General features: G+C 49.8%; 5 protein-coding genes across 5 annotated transcripts; 2 read left to right on the forward strand and 3 right to left on the reverse strand.

Moving 5' to 3' along the window:
• Positions 1-588: 588 nt before the first annotated feature.
• Positions 589-2076, forward strand: N7533_005629 (uncharacterized protein; the record flags this gene model as incomplete). Its single annotated transcript, XM_057102279.1, has 6 exons — positions 589-775; positions 901-924; positions 993-1066; positions 1134-1513; positions 1595-1690; positions 1749-2076. The coding sequence occupies 6 exons, from the start codon at positions 589-591 to the stop codon at positions 2074-2076; spliced, it is 1089 nt and encodes a 362-aa protein (XP_056961909.1).
• Positions 2077-4434: 2358 nt separating this feature from the next.
• Positions 4435-5183, reverse strand: N7533_005630 (Hpt domain-containing protein; the record flags this gene model as incomplete). The annotated part of the gene is made up of 3 exons (XM_057102280.1): positions 4435-4831; positions 4926-5092; positions 5148-5183. The coding sequence occupies 3 exons, from the start codon at positions 5181-5183 to the stop codon at positions 4435-4437; spliced, it is 600 nt and encodes a 199-aa protein (XP_056961910.1).
• Positions 5184-8985: 3802 nt separating this feature from the next.
• On the forward strand, positions 8986-9736 carry N7533_005631 (protein tyrosine phosphatase-like domain-containing protein; the record flags this gene model as incomplete). Its single annotated transcript, XM_057102281.1, has 2 exons — positions 8986-9598; positions 9663-9736. The coding sequence occupies 2 exons, from the start codon at positions 8986-8988 to the stop codon at positions 9734-9736; spliced, it is 687 nt and encodes a 228-aa protein (XP_056961911.1).
• Positions 9737-9953: 217 nt separating this feature from the next.
• Positions 9954-11297, reverse strand: N7533_005632 (Alpha/gamma-adaptin-binding protein p34; the record flags this gene model as incomplete). The annotated part of the gene is made up of 4 exons (XM_057102282.1): positions 9954-10033; positions 10083-10364; positions 10423-10480; positions 10524-11297. The coding sequence occupies 4 exons, from the start codon at positions 11295-11297 to the stop codon at positions 9954-9956; spliced, it is 1194 nt and encodes a 397-aa protein (XP_056961912.1).
• Positions 11298-11920: 623 nt separating this feature from the next.
• Positions 11921-12650, reverse strand: N7533_005633 (putative small nuclear ribonucleoprotein SmD3; the record flags this gene model as incomplete). The annotated part of the gene is made up of 4 exons (XM_057102283.1): positions 11921-12026; positions 12130-12259; positions 12399-12459; positions 12594-12650. 4 exons carry the CDS (start codon positions 12648-12650, stop codon positions 11921-11923), a joined length of 354 nt encoding a protein of 117 aa, XP_056961913.1.
• Positions 12651-12827: the final 177 nt, after the last annotated feature.

Genomic DNA, 12827 nt, shown 5'->3' on the forward strand with positions numbered 1-12827 from the left:
CGTACAATCAGTATTCAATACAGTGGCAATTGATTATACGCAACCAATGCTCTGCGAGAAAATCCACTATGAACCCACATCGTCACCCCATACTCCGTATTAATCACTGCGCTCGGACATATGCACCATGTCTACTCCGTACTCCATTAGCAGACACATTACCGAGTATGCAAGACTCTGTTGACATTGCCTAGCACAACGATGATCCCAATCTTCAATCCCGTAGCAGCTGTCTCACGGCGATTTCTTTCTTCGGAACTCCGCCGTAGGACAATCCACTGATTATACCCGAAGGATGCACTAGAGACGCATAGCCTAGATCCCCCGGCCCCCAGCAGCCAACTAGCATGAACGTGGGCCATGGCGTCAAACTCTGCTGAACCTCCACATCGCTGAACCTTGGAAGCACGCAGGAACGGTCCGCAAATGTCGGTCCATATGACATTCATAACAGCAGCCCTAAATCTTCAACCTTAAGTATATTCTACGCCAATCTCTTGAGGTGTACATCTTCACTCTCGCGCTATCTACTGATACCAACCTATACACTCTTTTTATTTCATTTTTTTACATTTAACAGCACTCGACATGGGGGAGAAAGTCGGCGTAATTCCTCCCCCCGCTGGGGTGACGCCTGATTTCGACTATTCCAATCCATGGGAACTGAAGACAGATTTGGTCATTGTTGGCATTGGTTTGACTTTAAGCACACTCTTTTTGGCTATGCGAATTTACACTCGAGCGTGTCTGCTATCAAAATTTGGATGGGATGATGGTATGTCGATACCTCTTTCAATCAATTGCCTCCGTGTTTTGCTAACTCTTTAAATAGTATCAATGATATTAGCCTGGGTACGAAAAGCCGAAATGACAATTTGAAAAGCCCTAACATCTTGACAGATATTTTCCTTGGGAACGCAAGTTGTATGTCTACGTATGTGATACCTTTTCTCATCACCACCCGAAACAAGGTTTCTAACATGATTTCGCAGATGGCTATCGCTTCGGTGGAACCGGAATCCATATGTGGAATGTGACTCCAGAGATGTTCACCGTCTTCCAAAAGGTATATACCTACTCAAGAGATGAATCACTTGAGGTACAAGTAAGCCAACTAACACTCCCGACGCAAGGTCATTCTCGCCGCCGCTGTTATCTACGTCCCAGCTCTCGCATTCGCCAAGGTCGCCCTGATCATTCTTTACCACCGCATCGTGAATAAACAACCTCTCTACGTGTGGTCGCTCCATATAATTTCGGCTATCGTTTGCGGATACAGTATTGCCATCGTCTTTGCTTTGATCTTTGCATGCAATCCTATTGAAAGAGGATGGAACGCTGCCATCACGACTGGTTATTGCGTCAATCGCAATGGCTTGTATATCGCAACAGCAGTCACAAACATCGTCACCGATATCGCTCTCCTGGTGTTTCCTTTCCCTCTAGTACTTGGCCTGCAGATGCCACGCATTCAAAAAGTGGGACTGCTGATAATGTTCATCGTCGGTTGCGCGTGAGTATCTTTCCCACCTCTTGGACGGATTGTTTCATCATACATGACTCGGATCAAGATATCTAACTGACTCTCGAATAGCACGCTCATTACAAGTATTCTACGACTCACGACCTTAATCGCCTATCTAAAGACAACCGACTTGACATACCAGTTAGCCCCATCCCAGCTCTGGATGTAAGTAATACTCTGCCCATGTGGATTATTCCCGGAACTAACAACGTCACTTTTACAGCTACGTCGAAGCCAACCTCATTATCATCTGCCCCTGTCTACCTTTCCTTCGCCAATTCATGCGCCGCTACTCACCCACCTGGATCGGCGAAAGCGGCCGACGCTATTTCCGCGAATACAGTTCCGGCACCACGGGCCTCTCGCGCAGCCGTCGCAAGCAGGGACTCAGCCGTCTACAAGATGATATCGCTTTAGCAGAAAATGCCGAAAGCACACACAGCCAGTCCCACATTATCAAAGAGGTTCAATGGCAAGTGACGGAAGAGCGAATGGAACCGGGATCATCACGCAGTGACTCACGCAGCGACGCCCAAATTCACCGGGAATAACGAAATCCAGGGGGGAAAAGGAATAGGGGAAAGGTGATCAATCCAGATCGGAGTCTCCAAATTAATCGCTGCTTGGACACAATGTAAATACCATAGCGCCAAATAATCATAACTGAAACGAACTTATTCCCTACACTCATTCCTTCGATCCAGCCTGGCAAGTCCGATCTAAACAGCCCCCCCCCCCTGTTTGGCGATATTAGCTTACCGCGTATTTGGTTGCCGAACGCCACGCAATACTCCATACCGGTGGGGGAATTGTAATGTCAAATGCTCTGGATTAATCCGACAAAACAGATGATCCTTCGGGGTCCGAACACTGTTCGAATTAGGCAATTTCTCATCTTCAAACAACGGATTCCGCCGATCGACCTCCACGCCACCATCGTCCGCACTGACGATTGGCGCAATGGGTCCGCCGGAAATGCCACGCAGACACCCGGGAGGCCCAAGCGGTCGTTAAGCTAAACGAGCGTGGGTCGCGCTTCTGGAACACTATGCAACCGTGTTCTCAAATTTCAGTTTGTACCCACTTGGCCCTTCACTTAGCGAACGTCAAAGAGAGCCTTGTAAGCCCGGTGGGTCGTGGTAATTGCGGCCCAGTCCGAGCGGCCGTAAGAGGATTTTGCCCGCAAGAAATTACCACCAAACTGGGGCGAAGTGAGGCGTACAGTGTATAATATTTGCTCTGTGCTTTGCAGTAGTGTCAATAGTGCAGGGCAATGGATCCTTCACGATGTAGCTTGTGGTTCTATTCATTTCTAATGGATATCTGTTTTATCCCCGCTTTGATCAAATAGTCTTCCTTCAAGCCATCTTTAGCTTGGCCATGAATAGTTTCTTATATTCGCTAGTAGCGCCACGGGCGTGCGCCCAGTCTATTAAGTGCCATTGGAAGTCTATTTTTTGACTTTATAGAAACTCTGTGCAAGTGCCGGGTATGGGGTATGTACGAGACCAGAGCGATATGTCTATCAACTCTTATTTCGGAGGAAGTCAGTCATATTGAAACTTTATCTCTTATTCAAGGCAGTACGGGAATAGCTAGTTTTCAATTCATCAAGAATAGAGTTCCACGACCGGAAGTTCCAGAGTTAACCAGACGATGCTAGAACAGAGTACTAAAAGCGCCAAATACTCGAGTCGGCGCATGAGAAAATACTAAACACGTGCATGCTTCGTACTGTCTGCCACACAAGCGCAGCAGCGACACACACAGCATGCACTTGATCATTCCATAGTACTCCTGTTATCAAGATTTTTCTTGTCAAGGCAGTCATGCTCCAACTTCCACGCCGACCAAAATCCATCCTGTAAAATAACACTACTGGCCCTGGCAAAGATGCCCGCGTTGATAGCATCACCGGAAAAACTCAAAGTCTGGCCTGGACGCGGATAACAGGTAAAAGCGCTACCAATTTCAAGTCTACTGAATCCAACCCAAGTATACATACTACTAGTATGCACATATTATGTACCCCCTCGATCTGATTCATCCCCCATGCTCCATCGAACACGCCACGATTCAAGCGTTGATCCACACTGCGGCCCGGTGCGAGCGAGCCACGATGTGGCGGGAGCTTGGAACCAATCGAGGGCAATGTGGATCGAAGTCTGATACATGATAATATGCAGTTCGGAGTGGCACTTGAATTGTGGTTTCATATTGTCGTTACTAGTATCTTTAAACCAGCTATTCTACGCCTTCGCGCCCCTCCGTCCCCTCAAGCTTATGGGGTCCTCGTGGACGTACTAGATACTCTAGTATTGTATTACGCAGTGGTCGTCCCGCTACACGCTCGACTATCCGGTTTTTTTTTTACAGCTACAAGATAAAATTGAATCTGAGTGGATATCATAAGATGCAGACGAAGCTCTGGTTCCGTTATTCTCCAACTGGGTATTGTGACTGTCGATCGAATCTGAGACCAGTCAAGACAGGAGTGGGGATCTTGGGCTGGTCTATTCATCGGTGTATGTGGCCGGGATGTTGGGGGTAGATTTGTATGTACTGCGGAGATCGAGACGATGGATAGATGGGGAAAGGAACTGGATGAAGAAGAAAAGAAGAAATCGTGGAAGAAAAAGATGTGTGTGAGTATGTGTGTGGATAAGATGAGAATAAAGAAAGGCCATTGCAATGCTCCATCCGTCGCTAAAAAGGATAAAAAAAGAAAAGGTGAAGAAGAGGTTGGCGAGAGTCGAAACAAGCGAGAGAGGGAGAGGGAGCAAAAAAGAAGAACATGTGACGGAGCTTGGAATGTGTCGCCTGCCTTATCCAGATCCGGTCCGAATTGAATCGAATCAAGCCACGAGAAAGCTATCATTGTGTTTGGGCTGAGCCGGGTCTGGAAACGCCTATTTCTTTGAGTCCTCCTTCTTGGGGGTCTCGTTCTTCTTCTCCTTCTTTTCTTCCTTGGCCTCCTCCTGCTCCTTCTTCTCCTTCTTCTCCTCCTTCTTCTCCTCCTTCTTTTCTTCCTTCACCTCGGGCTCGTCCTTTAGTTCCTCGCCATAGAAACGGCGCAAGAACCGCTCAACCTTGACGAACTCGACCTTGACCTCTTGGAGGGTGTTGTCGATGTTTTTCAACGAAACATTCTCGTCGGGCTCATCGGTGGTGCCAGCTTCATCCTTACCGGCGCCGAAGTGCTGGATCTTCTCGCACCCGTCCTTAACGTTCGTGAGACCCAGTGTGGCGGAGGATCCCTTCAAGAAATGGCCCAGCTGTGACAATTCCTCCAGCTCCTTATCCGCACTGCAAGATATTAGTACCGTGCAAATCATATGAGCCCCAGTCAAGCCTGTGATAGAGGTGTTGTGGCGGGTCGGGAAGAAAGGTGGGTGCTTACATTGCCTTCTCTATTTTCTCGAAAGTAGCATGTGCCTGATCAAAAAATCCGTAGACGATACCCTTGCTGAAATCGCGGTCGTCATCATCGTCCATCTCCAGGATCTGCTCAAAGGTGCTCTCATCGATCAGCTCCTTGACATCGGAGAGCTTGGGCGGGCCCGTCTTCTACCATGCGTTAGCGACGTCCATCTTGGCAGGCCGGGGGTGTTGATGGACGCACGGGCTCATCTGCCTTCCTGGGGTCTGTTGGTGCCATCTCGTCGTGTACTGAGGAGGTCCAGGTGGGTAGGTGGGATAAATGCACCTAGTGGATGTAGGATCGGATCGTCAAAGAGTAGTAAGGATCAAGCCGGCTCGATCTGAATGAGGCCAGTCGAGATCTGCGATAAATGGGTTAGCGTTGGTTATTTTTGGCGACGCGACAAAGCGGTGCAGAGTAATGCAGGCAGTAGAGACAGTGAATGGCAGGGGCAGGTGGCAAGTAGGAGCAGGGATGTGATGGGTCATCAGGTGTGTTCAGGTGGTATGTATGAATCAAAGGCAACCCACAGCCTAAAACCCAGTAATCATACGCTTGCAGTCAAGTCGAACCAGTCCGATTTGAACTGAGTTGCAAGCAAGTTACAAGGTTGGTGAATTACAGAGAGGAGTGTTTTGGGGGGGGGGGGGGGGTCAGAGGTAGAGGTAGAGGTAGAGGTAGAAGGGGACAGGCTAGCGGCAGGGCAGTGGCAGGGCAGTGGCAGTGAAGGAGTAGACGGAGTGAATAGATCTGTCTGGAACTCGGCAGGGCAAGTGGCGCTGCAGTGAGAGCAACCGAGGCAGCGATCAATCACATCAATCACGAACTGGCGGCTTACTAGGCGAAACCGCTGGTGGCAGGGATATCAACTATTCGCATATAGAGTGGCGGCGGCGGCAGCACAACGGTGGGGAAGGGTGTATCGTAGCCAGGTGCGCCAACAGTAGCAAGCCAGAAAAGAAGCAAGAGGGAGGAGCAAGTGATCGAGGGGTCAAGCGAGTGTAGTAGACAAAGTAGGTATGCAATAGGTAGATCAATCGGGTATCGCGTGGCCGAGGGGATTGGAGGGGGAGGGGCAGAAATTGAAGTCCGTTGGAGAGGGGGGGCAGAAGGCTGAGAGGTTGGATTGGATTGGATAGGATGACAGATTGCGGGGGCTGGGTAGGTCGGAGGATTCACCTTTTTTTGTGATTTTATTATTTTGCGATGAGTGATCGACGTGGAAGGGGGGAAGAGAAGAAAGAAAAAGAGTCAGAGGAGAAGAGGGAGAAGAAGAAGTGGAAGAAGTGGAAGTGTGGAAGGTGGAAAGGGTAAGGGGCGGAGAACGGTGTGGGTAAGCCTACCACTTTTGACTGCCGGATTATAATTATATTTTACCTATGGATTTCTTGTTATAATTATACGGGATCTGAATTTTCTACCCTTTACTTCAAGTTATCCTATAGGATCAATTCTTGCTACGGATCATAACTTGTTACGGATCATATGTCAGTCGGAGTTCTTTAATTTTTTATTTTTTTTCTGTATACCAGCTTGGTGGGGAGGTTTGATGTCGTTCGTGTTCCTCCACGACTTCTGCTCCCTTCCATTCCCTGCATTCCATTTGATCTTTCTTTCAACACAGAATACCCGTACGGAATAGTTCCCATACGGTGTATTCTTCGGGGGGAAGGGGGATCTCATTCCCCTTTTCCCGACCCTAGTGTGAGTTGGGCTGTCCTTTCGACCTTCCTATACCAGATCATCTCCACGGTATGATGGGGTGATCTAAAAACACCATTATCATCGTAAATGAGAATAGATTAGCCTGAAAAGCAAACCAGTGAAGATGTGGTTAGTTCCCTTCAGCGGAAAGTGCGCGAGTCCCCAAAATAATGGGTTAAAAAAAGAAACGAGAGGATGAAAAATCCATTCCCCCCGGGCGTCGCTCCACTCCGTCCCGAACAATGTGAGGTCATCGGTCAGGCCCTATCGGCTCCCACACAACCCTATTCGGTAGGGGAACCAATGTAGCAGTGGATAAAAGAGGGGCTACCAGAGACATCAATCTAAAAAATAAATAGAAAATTATTATAGTAAAAATATAAGACATCGACAGCGAGAGAAAAGAAAGAGGGGAGACTAGCCGCAGCGGAACAGCCGCGACGCGACATCATATCTCATCTATCTTTCATGCACCATCGGGTGCCGGTCTTCCAGCGCAATCGAAATGTAACCAGGGGTAGTAGCAGTACCACAGGTAGCACAATGACAGGATAGAGTAGAAAAAAGGCGAGGGAGCGGAAGCGAGGCAACTGAGGTGTTATGGTGTTCACAGACAACCCAGCAGCAGCAACAGGTCACCTGGGTACTAGAATAAGAGCTAGTAACCAACAGCAAATCCCATCGAGTTCAGGACGAAAGAGCAAGGAGACGAGGACCCGATCCTTGGACCGCAAGCGGGCACGGTCTGGGCCTTCTGGGACCATCCCGTCGACATTGGCAGGGCCAGAGCCCGCTCGCTGGCTGGTTCGGTAGCTGGCTTGATGGTTAGCTGGTTTGCTAGTTAATTAGCCCGTGAGCTGGTTTGATGGTTTGGCTGGCCCGCAAGCAGAGCAGGGAAGAGAAGAGGGGTCGGGCTAAGACAGGATGTTGTCACCGATGACGAGGTCGGGCATGGACCGATTGTGTTGCTTTGTTTTCTTTCTTTTTGCTTTGGAGGAGAGCTGGTCTGACTGGCCTAGATTGCACCAGAACAGGACAATCAGATGACACCGAGCAGCCAGGACTGACAGTATATAATATGGAGTCAGAAAACCTGCACCAAGAGTTGTTATATACGGACAAGGCAAGCCATTACATTTTGGCGAATTCAACAATTTGTGGTCGTCCAGGCAGGCTTCCACCAATCAACGATGGATGCCGACGCCATGAGTCCATGACATCATAGCGGGGATCAGCCTCTGATGTCATAACCATAAATCTTACTATAGTGCAGTGTAGTGTATGTGCATACTCCGTACTCTGTGTACTCTGTGTACTTCATAGTAGTGTGCGGAGTATGTGTACAGAGTATAGTGATTCTATTATGTACACATAGTCTAGCTATTCGATACTACCTAGGTATGTAGTATAATCTATGACATCCATGGATCCTAGGTTGGCCTTGACTATGGATAACTGATAGAGCACGACATGCTATCTCGAGTACACCCATACACCTAGCATAAAATTTCCGCAGTCCCTCCTGCATGATGTCAGGCTGCATCGTGCAACCTCCGAGTCGGACTGGAGAAAATTGCCAATCGAATCGGTCACACACGCATTTCATCGCCGACAGCTTCGGCACATATCAACGAACCGATCGTCCACCCATCATCGTCCGGATCGGCCAGCTGGTCGTATCTGCAAACTTCCACTCGACTCGATCACCTCCCAAATTAGGTCGTCGGATGTGCCATGACTAGCGCCAGGACTAGTGCCGGTGCCAGCGTCGTTGCCAGATACGAGGGTGACAGGCTGTGGAACACGGCCAAGCCCGCATAGGCAAAGCGGCATACTAGAACTGCCCGGCGTGGAAACCATCCGTTTGGCCCCCAGCCTCGATAACCAGACAAATCATCGACGCAAGATATCATCTAGACCGTAGTCAAACCGATAGATGCACATGACTAGAGGGAAGCACGCTAGTATTGGAGCAAATACCTGTTCAATGCAGGCGTCGAGGGGCGATCAAGACAAAGGGGACTAGGGTAACAAAGCAAACAAGAGAAAAAAAGAAGTGTCCAGTCTATTGAAGCAACAGCCTCATTGACCCCGGACACCCGGACATCCCCCACTCGTTGTTGTCAGGCATTAATCCCTGGGCAACTTGGACCACCCTTCTGGAAGGCTTATGTCATCATCCGAGGTCCATTTTGTTGAGCTTCACCTGTAAGACTCCTTTCCCAACGCCCATCGCTAACAACCTCGTCAACGAGGAATCATTCCTCCCCTTCCGAGTCCTTGACTCAATTCAATCAATTCATCTCCAATAGTCACGATACCGCCATCAATCAAAATGGCATCCAAACAGCCTCGCTCTTCCTCGCCTTCGGGCCTCACCCGTGGATACCTCTTCCTCTATAACACAACCAACCTCGTTACCTGGGCCACTTGCGTGATCTATACCGCAAGCCTCATTCCGGCCGCCCTGCGAAATGATTCCATCAACACCATCTTCCAGGAAACCGCCAATCCCCTCCTAATCGCGACGCAATCGCTCGCCATCCTCGAAGTCGTACACAGCATCATCGGCCTCGTGCGCGCACCCTTCCTCACGACCGCGATGCAGGTTGCCTCACGACTTCTGCTGGTCTGGGGAATCATGGCGGTCTTCGGTGGTGACATTGTTGGCGCCGAGAAGACGCAGCTGGGTGATTACGCTTATCTGGGCTGTGTGACGGCTTGGGGTATTACTGAGATTATTCGCTACGGTTTCTTTGCTATTACCCTCTCTGGAAACCAAGTCCCCGCCTGGTGGACTTGGCTGCGGTACAATACCTTCTATGTCCTGTACCCCGTTGGTATTTCCAGCGAGTGTGCGCTTGTTTATCTTGCGCTTGGCCCCGCGGGTGAGATTGAGCCACTTCTCAAGTGGTTCCTAATTGCTGTGTTGGCTGTCTATGTGCCTGGTAAGTCTTTGATGCATTTTTTGTGCCATTGTGGTTGGATTTTGCTTATGGATGATTCAACTAGGCTCTTACGTTCTTTACACCCACATGATCGCGCAGCGCCGCAAGGTCCTTCGGGGCAAGAAGCGTGCTGATTAGATGCTGCGGCATGGAGTTGCAGGTTCTATTATTAGAGAGAACCAGCTGGATCTCTTGATATTTCTGGATATCAATTGTTCTATAATAGATGCCCGAGAAGTCGGGCTAAAAGTTCGATAACATTCTATAAGTTATAATACTAGTGTTCTATAGACCAGCTTGTTCGACTCGGAATGGATTGAAGGGTATACAGTATCTGTCGATATCTATGGAACTTTCACAACTCACGCATTATATCCTGCACCGCCTTCGCAGCAAACTTCCTTCGCTCACTGTCTGGCAATTCAGCGCCCATATCTAACCAAGCAATTAGCAACGCGCCAAAACCGCCAGAGTAACAACGTACCTCGTAGAGATTGCATGCGCATGATCAATGACTCCATCGACTCAACTTTATCCTCTTCCTCCTCACCGTCACTCTCCCCATCACCACCACCCCGTTCAATCGCCATCCGCAGACCAAACATTTCACGCTCCAACTCATTCACCTCCATTCCAAACCCACTACCACCCTCCTTATCGAATCCAAGCAATTCTGCCTCAAGGTCCTCATCAAGACCATCCTCTCCCGCAGCACTCCAATCATGCGTTTCAAGAACCTCCTTAACCCTAGGCATGCCCTCGTATTCTAAAACATATCAGCATAGCCCTTAGAAAGTATAGCAAAGCAGAGAAGAGCAACATACCACCAAACTTATTCCTCGTCTTCTCTTTCTCCTCCCCAAGCGGATCCCACTCAACAACCTCCCACCCAAACAACCCCATATCAAAAAGTCGATCTTCCCACCACCCCACTGAGAGCGGTATATCTCCCCCCAAGCTCATCCCCCACATCATCTTCAGGGTCCTGCGCAGACGCAGAAGCAGACACAGGACTCGACTTCCCACCAGCCCCAACAAGCAGAAATACACCAGGAACATCCATCCCACCCCGCTCCTCATCAATACAGCTCTTCACAGCCCCAATATCACACATCAGCGCGCTCAGCGCAAGGAAATCTTCAGACTGAGCGACATCCACGTCTGCACTTGCATCTTTGCGCGGAACGGGGGCCCGCACAGCGACGACTAGAGCGCCGACGGCTTCACGGACGATTTGCGCCTCCTCGCTGAGGAAGTCGTTTTTCCATATTGCGGAGCCGGAACTCGAGTCGGGGGTGGAGGTGGAGGTGGAGGTGGTCTTTGGCGCGGGGAGGAGGGGAACTTCGTCGACCCAGATTGGTACTTCGGCTGTGTAGTATTTTGTGCTTAGACGGAGGGGGCTGTGGGTTGTGTAGCCTGCGAAGGAGGGTTGGGGAGATGTTGGTTCTGAAGCCGTCTCCGTCTCGGGCTGCTCGGGCTGCGTTTTTGATTGAGATTGCGTCTCTTGCTGTTTGTCTTTTGATGGGTCGGGGACTGGCTGTGTATTTGGGAAGTCTGCTACGGGGACACCGCTTAGAGTGTGTAGTAGAGGGGGAATGATCGAGGGTGATTGTGTTGGCGGGGTGAGGATTAGCAGACGGCGTGGGTTGGGAACGTTCTTTGCGGGTGGTTTGGATGGGGCGGAGGTTGATGCGGGCATTGTGAGTTCTGATATTGCTGCAGCTGGCTGTTTATTCGTGGATGATTGTTTCGCCCAAGGTTGGTGAGGGTGCGCTTGGCTGAAGTTGTGGGAGGTTGGAAGATCGAAGGTGTCCCCGCATTGAGAAAAGTTGCGGAGATTCTGCTGAGGGGCAAGTCGAGTATAAAATTGGCTAGCTCTGTCTCTCTAGGGCATTGGATACTCAGATTGATGATTAAATCGAAGTTCGAGATAAATGTAGGAAATTTATGTTTTATTATATTATTTTAATTCTCCATTTCTGCTTTGTTGTATTCATCATTGTGCAGCGCAAGGCCATCGTAGGCTATCAAACAAGGCTCGCAGAGAATGATCAATCATTGAAGATTGCAATACAGGACCCTTGCTGGTTCTTGAATAGCAGTGCCATGAAACAAATCTACGCATCCTCGACTGGACAGCGGCAACCGGGTATTCATTCGTGAGCGAAAATACAAGTCAGACGAATGACTCCCAACCCCAGCAAGAAGAAGCCTGAGAATTTTCCCCTAAATCAAAAACAAGTAAAAAAAAATGACAAACGCCAACCACGGTAATCCTGCCAGGTCTCGGTGCTTCGCTTCGTCTTCGTCCGCATACCCCATTTAACCCCTCCGCTGCTGGCCACGCGCACGCTGCACGGTGGCCTTACCACGGGCCAAACCCACGCCGCGACCACGCACGCCTCGTGAGCGGAACATGGGAGCGTTCCTGCAAGAATATTTCGTTAACAAATTTGATTCCAGAAGAACGGACAGCATTCTCAGCTGCCGACAGCCTGCTAGTTACTAGCTGCTACTATCGCTTGACGTACCTCAGCATGTCCGGTACGATGAAGAATCGCACATGGCTTCCCCGGATATAGACCTGATCGAGATGCGAGACGCGGCCGTCGCGGGCAGTAACGGTGATATCCTTCAGTTGGACGTTCATGTTGTCCTCGGCTGCGAGTGAAAACTGTTAGCAGAGGTTCGAGCTGTGGCTGTGGGCGGAACTATTGCAATTGCCAGACAGGCAGGGTTCCAAAATCGTCGCAGATTCCAATTGCAAGTTCATTGAGCCGAGAGACGCTGCTCTACGCACCTTCCAAAAGCTTCCCCCGGTAAACGACTCCCGATGTGATTTCGAGGGTAACGACATGGCCCTATGGTCAAGTTAGCGGTCTGTAATCACAAGCTAATGGGAGCTCCCAAGGAAGCGGAAGAGCTCTATTCTTTATCTTCCGCTTCTTTCAGATTTGTCGGGCAATTGGGAAAGGTGAACTGGATGACCACGGACCTGCGCTTCGTTGAGGAGCTTGATCGGGATGCCGATCGTGCTGGTGAGCTTGCCCATCGCGGCGGAGAGAGGAGGCGGAGAGAGGAATGGGTGTGAAGGTGAGAATTGGACTCGTGGTTAAATATCCCAGCGACTCTTGGTATGTCACGGGGCGATGGCGGGGGTGGATGAGGGCGAAGAGAGCGGTGTTGAGAGAAGAAGCGGAGGGCGCGAGGTGAGTTTTGCGGCGCAACT

This window comes from Penicillium manginii (genome assembly GCF_028828005.1).
Source record: "Penicillium manginii strain IBT 31320 chromosome Unknown utg000004l:1.0-7231830.0:1.0-7236170.0, whole genome shotgun sequence".
NCBI classification, from domain to species: domain Eukaryota; kingdom Fungi; phylum Ascomycota; class Eurotiomycetes; order Eurotiales; family Aspergillaceae; genus Penicillium; species Penicillium manginii.